This window comes from Haemorhous mexicanus, chromosome 5 (assembly GCF_027477595.1).
Source record: "Haemorhous mexicanus isolate bHaeMex1 chromosome 5, bHaeMex1.pri, whole genome shotgun sequence".
NCBI lineage: Eukaryota > Metazoa > Chordata > Aves > Passeriformes > Fringillidae > Haemorhous > Haemorhous mexicanus.
The window spans coordinates 54772128-54784780 of record NC_082345.1 but is presented as its reverse complement, the minus strand read 5'-3'; the positions used below and the strand labels follow the sequence as shown (position 1 = coordinate 54784780).

The following is a 12653-nucleotide window of genomic DNA, read 5'->3' as shown; positions in this document are numbered from 1 at the left end:
CAACCTGTATTAAGTGAACCAATTAGTTCACAGTTTAATTGTAAGAGTAGTATTAATTTAAGGGTAACTGAAGGGAAAAAAATTGCTTGTTACCAAGGGTTTGATGATATTTCACATTTCTCCATGTGATACATGCTCTGTGATCCTGCCTAGCATCAGTCTCCAACCAACCTGGCAGGATCCCCCCCTGGATTCTGCCAGGTAAAGGGCACTAATGTAGCACCACATAGTGACCCTGTCCTGTAAGGTGATTTGTGGAGCTAAGGAATCAGATATATCCTACCTTTGGTACTGACTGGGGTAGTTGGTGGTCCACATGGGAGCACTCAAGACATGGGATACCTTACATTCATATGTGCAACTTCTACCTGTCCTCAGTCACCAGCAGGGCTACCTCCAACTCCACCTCTTCCAGGGACATTGTTGAATGGTAAATGTTGCTTTCTTCACAAAAGAAAGGGCTCTAACTTGGTGAAATAGAAAATAAATTGTAAAATTACATTCACTTAAGTACTTGATTCCTTTAATAGGTATTAAGAAGCCTAGATCAAGTTCTGGTTTTGGTCTTCTACCTAAGACAATGTTGTGAGGCAGATGCAGAACTGGGCTCACAGCTCTTTGCAGAAATACATGACCTAAATTCAAAAGCCTTTGTGTCTGGATAGATGTACTACCACAGACACTCATACACTCTTCTGTGTGAAATTGTACCCTGGGCTAAAGAACCACTGGACAAATTCAGACCTGACATAACCTGACAGAGCCTTATGCACTTGTACAGGTCTCTACCAGCATTTCCTCATACAGGATATTCAGCACAGACTGAATCATGAACATGGACATTTCACCCACAGCATATGCTTAGTTTGCATAAATTTCCCACAAATTACCAGAACTTTAGCTGATGAAGACCTTATGTCATTTTAATTAAATTTATACTACCCAAGTAAATAATCTACTTAAATCTCAACATCGTTTATTCTTATACGCATACAGAAATAATGAAAACACATTATGAAGTGACACAGAACATTTTATAAACATATTTCACTGACACACTGCATAAGCATTACAACATTTTCACTTCAGCTCTGTGGGACAGCATTACACAAATCAGGAGCATCCAGTCTAAATACAGACCAACACTGGTGACAGGTATTTAGCAAAACTGGCTAATAGTTTCTGTGCTTTCAAGATATTAAAGTAGGTGTAAATTCCCTGGAAGTTTAAAAAAATCTGAACTGAATAAAGAAGCTAAAGTAGAATATATCTATAGATATAGATATAATGTTTTATAAGGTAAACATAATAACTTCAATTTAAAGGCTTAGCTCTTAATAGCTGTTAGTTTTTCTAAACTTCAGTTTTAATTCTTCCTCTACCCCACCAAAATGAGGAAATTTTTTACCTTTACTTTTGCTGCCATCCATTGCTGTTACACATTACAAAGCAAAAGGTCAGTGGCAAAGCTCTCTTGGAGCTTCTCAGCACATGACATTACAATGACTCACTACAGGCCCCAAGTCACTCAGTCTCAACTGAAGTCTGTACAATTTCAGTGTCTAGGTTTAAAGGTAGGCTTAACATCCACTGCAGGTCTGTAATGAGCTGGATCTTTGGTTCAAGTGAACTTGAGCATCACCTTTCACACCAGCTGTGGATCAGGTCTGGGCAAAGCAAAGAGAGTTTTTGTTTGGTGGGGTTACCATGAAGACATAAAGAGATTACAGAGAATACAGCAGATTATAATTCATAGAGACATCATTCAGACCTCCTTATCCAGTTGAGTATCTTCTCCATATAGCCCTGCTGATGTTAATCAAACTGGTACAGGAGTAGGGTACTGCGTAATGTGAGTGATGTAGTCAGGCCACAGATGATCAGTATTGACACTTGTAAGGGCAAAAAAGAGGTCTTAGACCCACATGTGGGTTTGTGTCCATGATCTGGAACAATACTCAGTCCAACTCATCATACAAAAATCTCAAATAAAATTATTTTAGTAAGTCAGAGTGGTGTAGGAAATTTCTCGGGCTTGTCTTCAATTCAGTGAAGGCATCCATTGTTTGTTACATTGAAAGGCTACGTTGAAGACAGATAGGTCTTTGATGGAATACATTTGTTCACACATGAACGTGAATCAATGAATAACTGCAAATGGACACAGCACAGCCCGACAGAACAGTGTGTTATGGACGCTAAATTAACCAGTAATCAGTAGTTCATTAAGCTATACCACCTTCAGAGAGGTTCTCATCTGAAGCCAAAGGCTGCAAGCCAAAATATTTCAATGAATAGAGTTCTTCATTTTCTCCTGACCTGCTGAGGGAAATGCACACTGACAGTAGGATCTGTCAGCCTGTTCTCATTTCCCACTCACTGACCGGCCAGCAGAAAGCAAAGACCTGCAGCAGCTCCAAAGGCAGCATGGATACCTCCTTCCCAAGGGGTTGGGGTGAGAAAAGAAGCACTTCCCTACTTCCTGCCCAGGCAGAAGCACTGCTGGGTGCCAGCTGCCAATGCTGCTCTCAGAGCTCAGAACACCTCACCTAAAAGTAATTGCAGAGATGTTCAGTCAGACAGAATCTTTGAAACTGATGGCAGAACACTAGTACTGGAAATACCAATACACCTCAGAACACTGAAATGTAAATTTTTAAAAGCATGTGCTGATGTCTGACTCTATACTCCTCACACTGCTCATGCAGAAGCAGTAGGATCAATGGATGTGGCTCTGAACACAGTGCAGCTGCTCACACAATGTACCACTTGATTTCAGCAAGAGCTGCAGAGAACAGGTCCCAATCCCTGGTCCACAAGACTCTCCTCATCACCATGTTAAATCACCCATCTCCAAAAACAAAGAGGTTCTGTGTTCATCTTTTTAAACTTCTACATGGCTGAATCATTGTACAAGTTCATTCAACTTTTTTCCTCAGGTAAAATTTCCACTGCAACAACAGAATCTTTATTTGTCAAACACATGAGTGAAATACAAGGTAGGAGTAAAGGAGCAGGTAAAAAATGGTTTCAAAATTTTTAATGTCTAAAAAAGTTCCAGGAGTAGAAAATGACTAAAACAGAATAAAATCATTTAATCAAGAATGCCTTTTCCCTTTACAATATTTTTTTTTAAGAAACAGGACTCTTAGAGGCACCATTTTTATTCTCTTGAACTGTCTTAGAAGACCTTAATGTGTAGAACAAAGCAGAAGAAGCTGCATGGCTCCTAAGAGGAAGACAAAAAGGCTTTGTTTTCTTGATCTACTAAACACTACACGAACCCAGTGTTCCAATAGCCTTTGGTCAGGCAGTTCACAGAATATTCCTGTCCAGCCCTGGTAACACTGACAAATAAACCTCTGCCTCATGGCTTCAATACTCTCCAGGCTGGGTTTACCAGTCACCTGGAACCTGGAGCCCCTCTCTGAGTGATGGTTGTGGATCTTGAAATCTGTGGGTGACAAATGGAGGTAAGCGGAGGAGTTGCTGTTTCTGCGGATGCATCTGCCATTCTTCTTGCACAGGACTTTGCTGCAGAGCTTGGCTGCTGAGGTCACATTGATGACATAATGCCCCAAAGGTCCATCAATGTACCGCTTCACCATTAAGCAGCTCTCCTGTGAAAAATAAAAGACCACAACACATTTCTAGTATCTAGCACTATGTTCAAGTTTATTATGTCTAAAAATATGCTATTACTAAACTGTTCTTCAAAGTAATCCATTGAGATAAATCTTGTTGGACTTACATAGTGGAGGGAGCTATTTGGTTTAAATGAGTTTATTTCCAAGATTAGAAAAGTAATGACCTCTACTATAGCTACTATTTGAGTGCCTGGTAGGAACATGTAGTGTGAGAATAGGGAGGAGTCCCAGGAAGCAGAAAGAGAGTTCGTATGGTTCACATCTGAGACTAACTGGTTCCTTAAGTAGAGATTTCTGGTAACTGCTGATTAGGAGAAATGCATGGGACTAACAGGTCTTAAAGCACAAATTATGTCACCACTCTGGCTCTGATCACTCCAATACCTTCTGTTTACCAGGAGCCACATAATATTCATAAACCAGCACAGAAGCTGCTACAATTGCAACTAGAAAGTTCCAGTTCAGATTTCCTGGTTCCTCTGACCAAGTCAGTGGTACTTTGCCAGAGACTTTAGGAGTAGGACAGCAGACTGAATGAAAAGCAGAGTGGGCACCAAAGCCCAGGTTTAGGAATGGGGGCTATCCTGCCATTCCTTCAGGGAAACTCCAGTCCTGCCTTCCATCTCATCAAGGTTTATTTATGAAAATCTGAAGAACCTGGGAGAAGCAGCTGAGGACTTGTCTTGTGACATTATTTTCTGTGTAACATTTCAACATTAGCAGCTGGAGAAAATACCTCACCTCTAGGCTCCATTCCTTCCCAGTCAATCTGCATAACTGCTGTAGTTACAAAGCAGAACACTGTAAAACAAGCTGTGCTTTTATCTGTATGGCATTGTTTTGAAACACATCTTTCTCCTCACCTGGACTCATTATTCCACTGAGCTACAAATGACCTGCCCAAAGCAATGTGCTCTGGAGCAACAGGACTTTTCAGCCTAACAGAATTAATGAGACCTGAAAGTAGTGCTGAGCCATCGTCCTCCGTTGTTGGCTGATGGCACTGATAAAGATACATATGGAGGGTGTGGTGCCAGACAAGAGGTGATTCCTAAGATTGAGGTGATTGAGGTGATTCCTAAGAACTGGCAAACTGATCTGACCGACCTTTGAGCTGGCGTACTGCATGCTGCCCCAGAGAACAACTCCAGCTGCTCCCAAAGCCGCGCTTTCCCCTATGGTGCTGACCAGATCCCTCTGAAAAAGAAGGCCAGATCCACACATGAGAAAAACAGATATACAAAAGTAAAAAATATACTGGGATATGGGCATCGCTTCTTTTTTTTCCCCCAGAGGGAACATTGGTCCTGTGGTATATTCTTCTCCATAAAATCACGGTTTAGTTTAGAAAGGTCTTTTGTGTCTCTACAAAGGTTTGCATAGGTGGCATTCATCAGTGTGCCTCTTAAATAGTGAAATCTTTGTCATTTATTCACAAGCATACCTCCAGCCAAGCCAGTGGAGTAGGGATTTAGTGATCTATTTTATGTGCTAGTCTTTGAATGATTACCAAACCTGCCTAGGTAACATTTTTGGCAAGTGATGGTCAGTTTGATCACACATCATGGATCACCCTTACAGTGTCTGGCTGCAGGTGATGGCTTTAGGGAGGGTCTGACTCCTGCTGCTTTAGCCATGTTACAGACAGGGCTGCTGCTTCTACCAGCATGAGTGACATAAGTCCAAGAAACATAGCTTTGAAAAATTAACCTCTCTCCCTGATAAAAGTGCCAGGTGGGGGATAAAAACCAAATGCACACACCTGCATATTGATTTATCCATGTCCACTTTTATAATTGAGCAAATAAGGAGCTGACTTATAGCACTAACAATAATACAACCCTACCACAGCAACCTGCGTGTTGAATAGGAGTCACCAGTGCCTTACCAACCACATGGCAATGTATCTTGCAAATGTCTTAAAGCCATTCCCTGAGATTATGAATATTGTGTCCAGAAAAATACAATTAAATCTTCAAAAATATGTAGGAAGGAACTTCTTCCCCCAAATTTCAAGGCATACTCAATTACATCTAAAACCATTTCTGTCTACAATAACTGATTAAAAGGTATTTCCTGATCAGTATTTGTAATGACAGACATTACAATATTTCTCACTTTGACAAAGAGAAAATTCCTTTTAAAAGATTCTTATGGTCTTTTATACAGTCTTTGCAACTCTAACTAGAGAACAATCAAAAATACCAGACAAATTATCTCAGTAAGGTGGCGGCAAATTTAGAAAAGCATAATTACAGAGTGGAAGAATCGTGTTATTATTAATTACTACTAAATAATATATTCCTCTGTGTAAGTGGGCCTGCATTGATTTGTCAACACATAGTTATGAAATTTCCATTCCTGAAACTTTTGAGAGATACAGAAAAAGCACAAATAAATGTTGTGGGAAAGGGAGAAGCCACTGAAGAGTTGAAGATAATTACAGGGAATTCAGAATGAGAAGTGGCTTTGACCCTTAACTAAAGTTTGGAAAAGAAAATCCGGAGAACCTGCAAAAGTCTGGAAGTATAGAGCTTGCCTTCTGTCTCTTAGTGCAGAGTCCAGAGTGATTTAAAATATAACTGGTCTTGCCTGAAGCTCCTGTTTCTGCTGATCACCCAAACAGTCTTTTAGAGACTGTCATTACTCTTAAAAGCATACAGACCAGTAGTACTTTTTAAAGGACAGTGGTGTGGACTGCAGCTGTTATTTTCAGTGGGGTTAAGGAGGATGGGTATTTCCTATGGGGATTAATTAATCATTAAAAAAAAAAAAAAGAGTATGTTAATTAAAGATCAAAATATCAAATGTTAAAATAATGTGAAATTCAGTCTGTTGTGTTGGTAATGAGGGTTCCCAGGCTTTCATCATCTGCAAAACATTTTATGAGGTTTACCCAGATGCAAAGACTGGACTGTGATTCTACATTATTCACATGATGCTTGAGTGATTTTGCACTAACACATTTCAGATCTCATTAAAAAATGAATTAAAACTTATCAGACCACCAGAATAAATAATCTATAAATATTTAGGATTGATGGTTGAACTAGAACCCAAGAAAACCCTGACATAAATTTTTTTAAGTAATATGCTCTGGGAATTAGAGTGCTTGACCAGAAGTCAGTAAATCTAGTTTTTATAACCCCATATTCCTCATCTTTCTTTTGTTAGTTTTACCAGATCCACAAAAATATTACAACACTTCATGTCTAATTCCTATGTATATAAAACTGACAAAACCAATCCTTAAAGTTCATCCAGGCCTCTAGGTGTGTGAAGTCCAATGGCACTGATAATTTCACACCTAGGTCCCTGAGGCAGCTACTCTCCCACTTTCCTGCCTTTCCTAATTCTAGATTACTACCTCCAAGGTAGTAATCTAGAATTACTACCTTGACAACACTGAAAAATTCAGCACATATCTTCTGCTAAGATAAATTGGCATTTTATTGGAAGATATGTTTTCCCAGGGATTCTTAAAGGACTCTTACACCACCTGCACAGGTGCTAGATGCTGGTGAAAACAGCAGCTCACCACAAAAATATTGTATAGGACTTCATTTAAACACTTACACCTCACATTTCCTCTTTCTGTATTCTTTGGAACAAAGGTCAGGTGCTAAGAGTCCTTCCCAGAAGGAGTGAAATAGAAAGAGCTGGTCTGATACATAATCTCCAGATAACCCTGCAGAGAGGGTTACATTCATCCTCAAGTTTCAGATGACATCTCTGTCTGATCCCATTTCCCTTTGCACCAACTCAATGAATGTTCAAAGGAGAGAAAGAGAAATAAGTGGGAAGCCAACTACAGCTTATGATAAATTTGTGTTAATAATGAAGAACTGAGTGAGGCACATGAACACCAGCAGCCTCAGACACATCAGTCCTGGTTTTGGGACTGAACCATGCGCCCCTTCTCACACAGCACAGCTTGGCATTGGTGGGGGCTCACTGGAATGGCTCTTCTTTGAGAGTGTAATAAAAGCCTCATATGAAATAAAATATGCAATTTAAAAAAATAGATATTTTAAATGTTATCATCTTAGCATTTTTCTAGCTGGGGAATCCTAATTTGTTTCTTGTATCAGACTTTGGCACCTGGTATTTGTCCAAATGATTAACAAGTCAACGAGCCTCTTCCTTTGTGATGCTCATTTTTGTTCAAGCTTTTGGGGGCAGTGTGCAACTACCTAAGGTCCTCAAGACTAGGCTGGGCTATCCCCAAATGGACACCTGATTTGGCAGGGAGGCGGAGGCTCTACTGTCCATCAATGTTCCTTTGTATTTAGATCACCCAAGTCACTGCACTGGACCTTAAAATAATAGGAGGTGAGCTAAACCTTTAGTTTTGGAGCTCGAGATGAACGTGGCACAAGACAGTCAGTTCTAGTTACATTTTGAGGAAAGAAAAATAATCTTGAAGAGCCTTGGTTACAGACAGTTTTCTGTATTCAGAAATAGTAGCTCAAGCCTGGCATGGTTGCAGGGGCTGGTCTCTATACACATGCACACCTGGTCATCAAAGACTAACTGTAGGGGAACAACAGGATTGCTATCCATTATTAATCATTTGCCAGTTGTCATCCTGCTTTATTAATGATTTCACCCATCTAGTCAGGAAGCACAGATGCTACTGTGTGACTTCCCTCCCCCACAAGCTTAGTAGTGAATTGTCTAAGCAGAAAGTTTCTCAATACCCTACAGATGGCAAACTGCTTATACACATTTCTAGCAAATACACAAAACTTTCACAATGATTTGGATCCCAATTCAGAATTTGTAAATTGTTTCCGAGACAAAAACCAGGATTAATTTCTCAGACACCTTATGCACAACTCACCTGATTTCCAGATGCAGTCAGTGTGAAAGGTACAGCACACACAGCTACAGCATCTGTCCAGGACCTGGGCCTTTCATCTTTCTGAGGGTTTGATAGATCTGTGTCTCTCCCTCAGTGACTCTGACTCACAACCACTTTTTCTGACTCCACCGTGCAATTTCACATAAACCCTTTGTTGTACAGAAGGGCTTGCACACAAGTCTTGAATGTCAGCAGTGTTTCTGTTGGAATAGAAAGCACAGCTCTTGCACAGCTCGATGGAGCAGGGCTGTGGTTGTCCTGGCCAAGTCCCTGCCAGAGGTCAGGTAACTATCCCATCTGCCCACTGTCCCAATTTTTCTGTGGCCATTTAGCCTGGATATCATTGTCCTGGGACCTCTCCTTGTCACCTTCATGCACATTGTTTCTGGAGCTCAGAGGTTTCATGCCCTGTTTGTAATTTTGTGAGCATCACTTAGGGGCTTGACATGGGTCAGATGAGAAGCTCCAACCTAGTCTAAAACGTGAACATACAAAACCACATTTAAATTATCCCAGTGGCTCCAGGGTTATGAAAGAATGCAAGAACATGATTTTTTTGATCATTTCTATGTTTTTAAATACAACCCTGCAAGTTCCTGTCAGACCCCAAGCTATTCTCACAGATTATGTGTGTAGTCTGGCCACGTTAAACCCTGTCCTATGTTGAATACCCTGCCCATGCTGTCCTTATTAGAAAATATGTGGAGCATAATCCAAATATGTTTCTCTGGCTATGTAAAGATCTTTTTAAAGTTGTAAGGCAATCTTTCAAGCATCCAAAAGTAAATGGCTACATGCAACTGGAAAGCAGGCTGGTGAGTTAAAGAATGTAACCTGAGAGGAGTATCACTCCAAATTATTACTGTACTGTTCAGAATATAGTTTAAGGTAAAACAGTACCTATCTACTACCACAGATTTCAAACACATAACTGGTAACAGCATACTAGTTTTCATAGCTTTCATGGTATTTTTATATTGATCAAGGGACTAATTGATTTTATAAAAATGTATTATTACAGACTGCATTTGAAGAATTCTTATGTATTTCCTAGCCTGAGTTCTTCAGTGAGGGCTGTTCTGGGTGAACTCCTGCCTGTACTGACCCCTGACTCCTTGCCTTCAGGACTAGGCTGGCCTGTCTGCCCATAATTTCTGAGTCAGCTAGCACCTGTGATTTCCACAGAGAAAACAACTCCAGAGAGTTCCTGGTTGCTGAAAATGAACCAGACCAAATTCCTAATTACTTCCGTGTACAACTTGCTTTTCAGGGGCAGCCTGAAAGTATAATTTGCTTCCTGGTGTCAGCTTGAAACATTTCTCAGGCTCTCAGGATCTGCTGCACCTCCTCAGCTCCAGCTCCAGGCTGAAGCCCCACTTCTTTCCAGGTTTACTGGATGAACTTTGCCTTTTCCCTTGCCACTTCTCTCCTTTCTTCTGTTCTGGTTTGAGTCAGGAACTTGTCTCTGGCAGCATTAAAAGGAATCTCTCATGCAGGTCTCCACAAAATAAAGGGAGGGAGCACCCCCAGATGACCTTTGTCATCAAGGTGTTATTTTCATGAGTTCCCTGTCCTAGATTTTCTCCTTTCTCATGGAATTGACAGAAACCAAAGAAAAGCTTTTGGCACTTGAAGCAACTATTAGAGAAATGAATAAGTGTCTGTGAGTTTCTATTATGTGCGTAAACAAAGTCAGAGCAACAATCATCATTACATATCCAGAAAGTCTGAGATTTGCACATATATAATTTACCATAAGTGTTGTGGCCACTACATATTTATTGCACTTGAATACTGGTTGATGGAACACTGCATGACTCAGAAACTGGGTTTCTTTGATAAGAAGCCTCCACAGTTTAGCACTAAATGTTAGACATGAAGATGTTGTACTTCTGAAAAGTGAGATGGATGGCCAATGCTCATCATGTAGGAGTTAGGAACTCCAGGACAGATTGCTTTACTTGAACTAGTTTATTTCTATATTGAATGAATTTACATTTGCATAAAGAAACAAAAAAACCCTGAAGAGCCTTTCTCATGAAAGTTTATCTTTCCATTGCACTAATTAATTTTAAATGTCACAGTATCTGTCAAGCTCATTTCACAAGCTGCCTCAAAAAATAAAAGTATGAAAACAAATTACTTCCTTAAGAAATATATTTCTTTGTACTTTCTTTCTAAACCACCTTCATTAAAAATATACAATGTTATCTCACAAAGGTAGACCAAACCACTGCAATATTAACTCTTGAAAGGCATAGAGTTTTGTACTGTGACTAGAGTACTTCCTCTCAGGGGGCTGCCTTAAATATGAAAAACAAATGTGTAAGTGCTTTTAGAACATACTTTTTCTAAGAGGCTATTCTAATTTCTACATTTTCAAAGAAGTCTGTCTGCTTACCTCTGTTAAAACATGAAAAGTATAGGCATAAAATGGTCTGGAGTAAACAAATACAGGCAAAACATAGTCTTTTCTAGCAATTGAGGCAACACGTATTGCCTCTTTAACCCGATAGTGAACAAATTTTAATGCATTTGGACTTGACTTCAGAATATAATCCAGGTATATAGAAGGGTAGAGAGCAGTGCTTTCCTTCCACAGCCACAGCAGGAGGTCATTGCGGAAAGACTCAATGGCTGGGCATTTCCCTGTGTATGTTTGGGGGTGCTCTTTGTAATCGTAATTGTAGCAGTCTGGGTAAAGGTAGTAACCCCACAAACCGTTTGGTCTCATGTGCTCAGCCAGAAGGATGGTGTTATTCATAAAACTCCTGCCAGCATTTTCAAATTCCTCTTTCGCCACTTTCCTAATTTTGTCCTCTGACCACCGAGGATGCCGTCTCCTCACAATCTCGAGAGATTTATTTCTGTAAATGCTTTTATTACCCCAGTTCCTATCCCACTGGGGCCTCCAGTTTTCCCAGTCAATGACTGCAAGTCCCTGAAATTTCTTCATGGGTATGCAATAGTCAATGTCAGACTTGGCTTTGCTGAGGTGTTTGATGAGACTTTCGTTCTGGGGCACCCCTCCATTAACAGGATCTCCATTATCTGAGTAGTAGGGGTAGTATCCCAAATGGGTGTGGTAGAAGATTGTCACGTTGGATCCACTGAGAGTCTCATTGATGTTGGATGCAATGTCAAAAACGCCGAGGTCCAGGTCCACCTTGTAGCGCAGCCGGCACTGCTCGGTGGGCGCGTTCCAAACCACCACGAAAGGCTTGTGCAGCACCGGGGGGGCCCGCGCCGGCTTGGGCAGGGCAGCCTCAGCCAGAGCCAGCACTGCCACCACTGCCAGCGCCCTGACCCGAGCAGCCATGGCCTGGCTTTTCCTGGGAAACTGCTATGATGTGCCCTTGAAGACAAAACCAAGGTAAGACGTTAGAAGGGCAGCATGGAGGCAAATTTGATGAAAAGGGAATGTCTTTTGGTTTGATTTGGTTTTGGTAACATTAAACTGAGCTCAAAGAGAGAAAAGTGCAAAACTGATCTTGTAAAAGTGGACACTAATTTCAAATACTTTGAAAAACATTTTGATGGACTACACTATCTAGAAAATTCACTTCCTTTTTCCCCAGACTCCACACGCAGTTGTTTCAGATGTTTCCATAACATTTTTTTGCTCCCTCATGTCTATAAAACTAGATAATAAAGTAATAACCTAAAATGACAATATAAAAAAAGAATGTGCACTCATTCAAAATTTCAGCTTCCAAACAAGCTCTACTATGGTCAGTCTGACTTGCCTAGAAATCATCACAGCAGGGCTACAGCCTTTACTAACTGTATATTCAAATGGTCACAATAGGAAAGGTAATTTAAACTAAAGGCAGACACTTCTACCTCACACAGATTAATGAAGATAATTCAGAAACTGCAATTTTCAGGATAAGAAAATATTGTTATCTACCCCTGAATTTCATTTTCGTTTTCTAAATGAATTGATGCAAGAGTGATAATCAATCTGCAGGCTAGGAGAGGGATACCACTGATGACTTAGTGGTCTAAGCTACTTCTTCCAAAGACAAATTAAAAATCTGTATGTTAAAGAAGATAAATTACATTAAACAGATCTGAATTAGCTGAAAGAACATGCTGTATCTCTGAAAAAGGGGCTAGTTTTAGAAATGAGGGGTATTCAT

The 12653-nt window shown here is 40.3% G+C and overlaps 1 protein-coding gene across 1 annotated transcript; it reads right to left on the bottom strand.

The window, feature by feature from the left end:
• Positions 1 to 3191: 3191 nt before the first annotated feature.
• Positions 3192 to 11860, bottom strand: LOC132328123 (hyaluronidase-1-like). Its single transcript, XM_059847891.1, has 3 exons — positions 10913 to 11860; positions 4755 to 4844; positions 3192 to 3620 (listed from the first exon to the last, which is right to left on the bottom strand). Exons 1-3 carry the CDS (start codon positions 11828 to 11830, stop codon positions 3192 to 3194), a joined length of 1437 nt encoding a protein of 478 aa, XP_059703874.1. The 5' UTR covers positions 11831 to 11860.
• Positions 11861 to 12653: the final 793 nt, after the last annotated feature.

Coding starts and splice junctions, on each gene's coding strand:
- LOC132328123 (XM_059847891.1), bottom strand. CDS start 11,830: ATGGCTGCTCGGGTCAGGGCGCTGGCAGTGGTGGCAGTGCTGGCTCTG. Junction 4,845..10,912: donor CTTTTCATGTTTTAACAGAG/GTAAGCAGACAG, acceptor CTTCTTTTTCAG/AGGGATCTGGTCAGCACCAT. Junction 3,621..4,754: donor TGCAGTACGCCAGCTCAAAG/GTCGGTCAGATC, acceptor TATTTTTCACAG/GAGAGCTGCTTAATGGTGAA.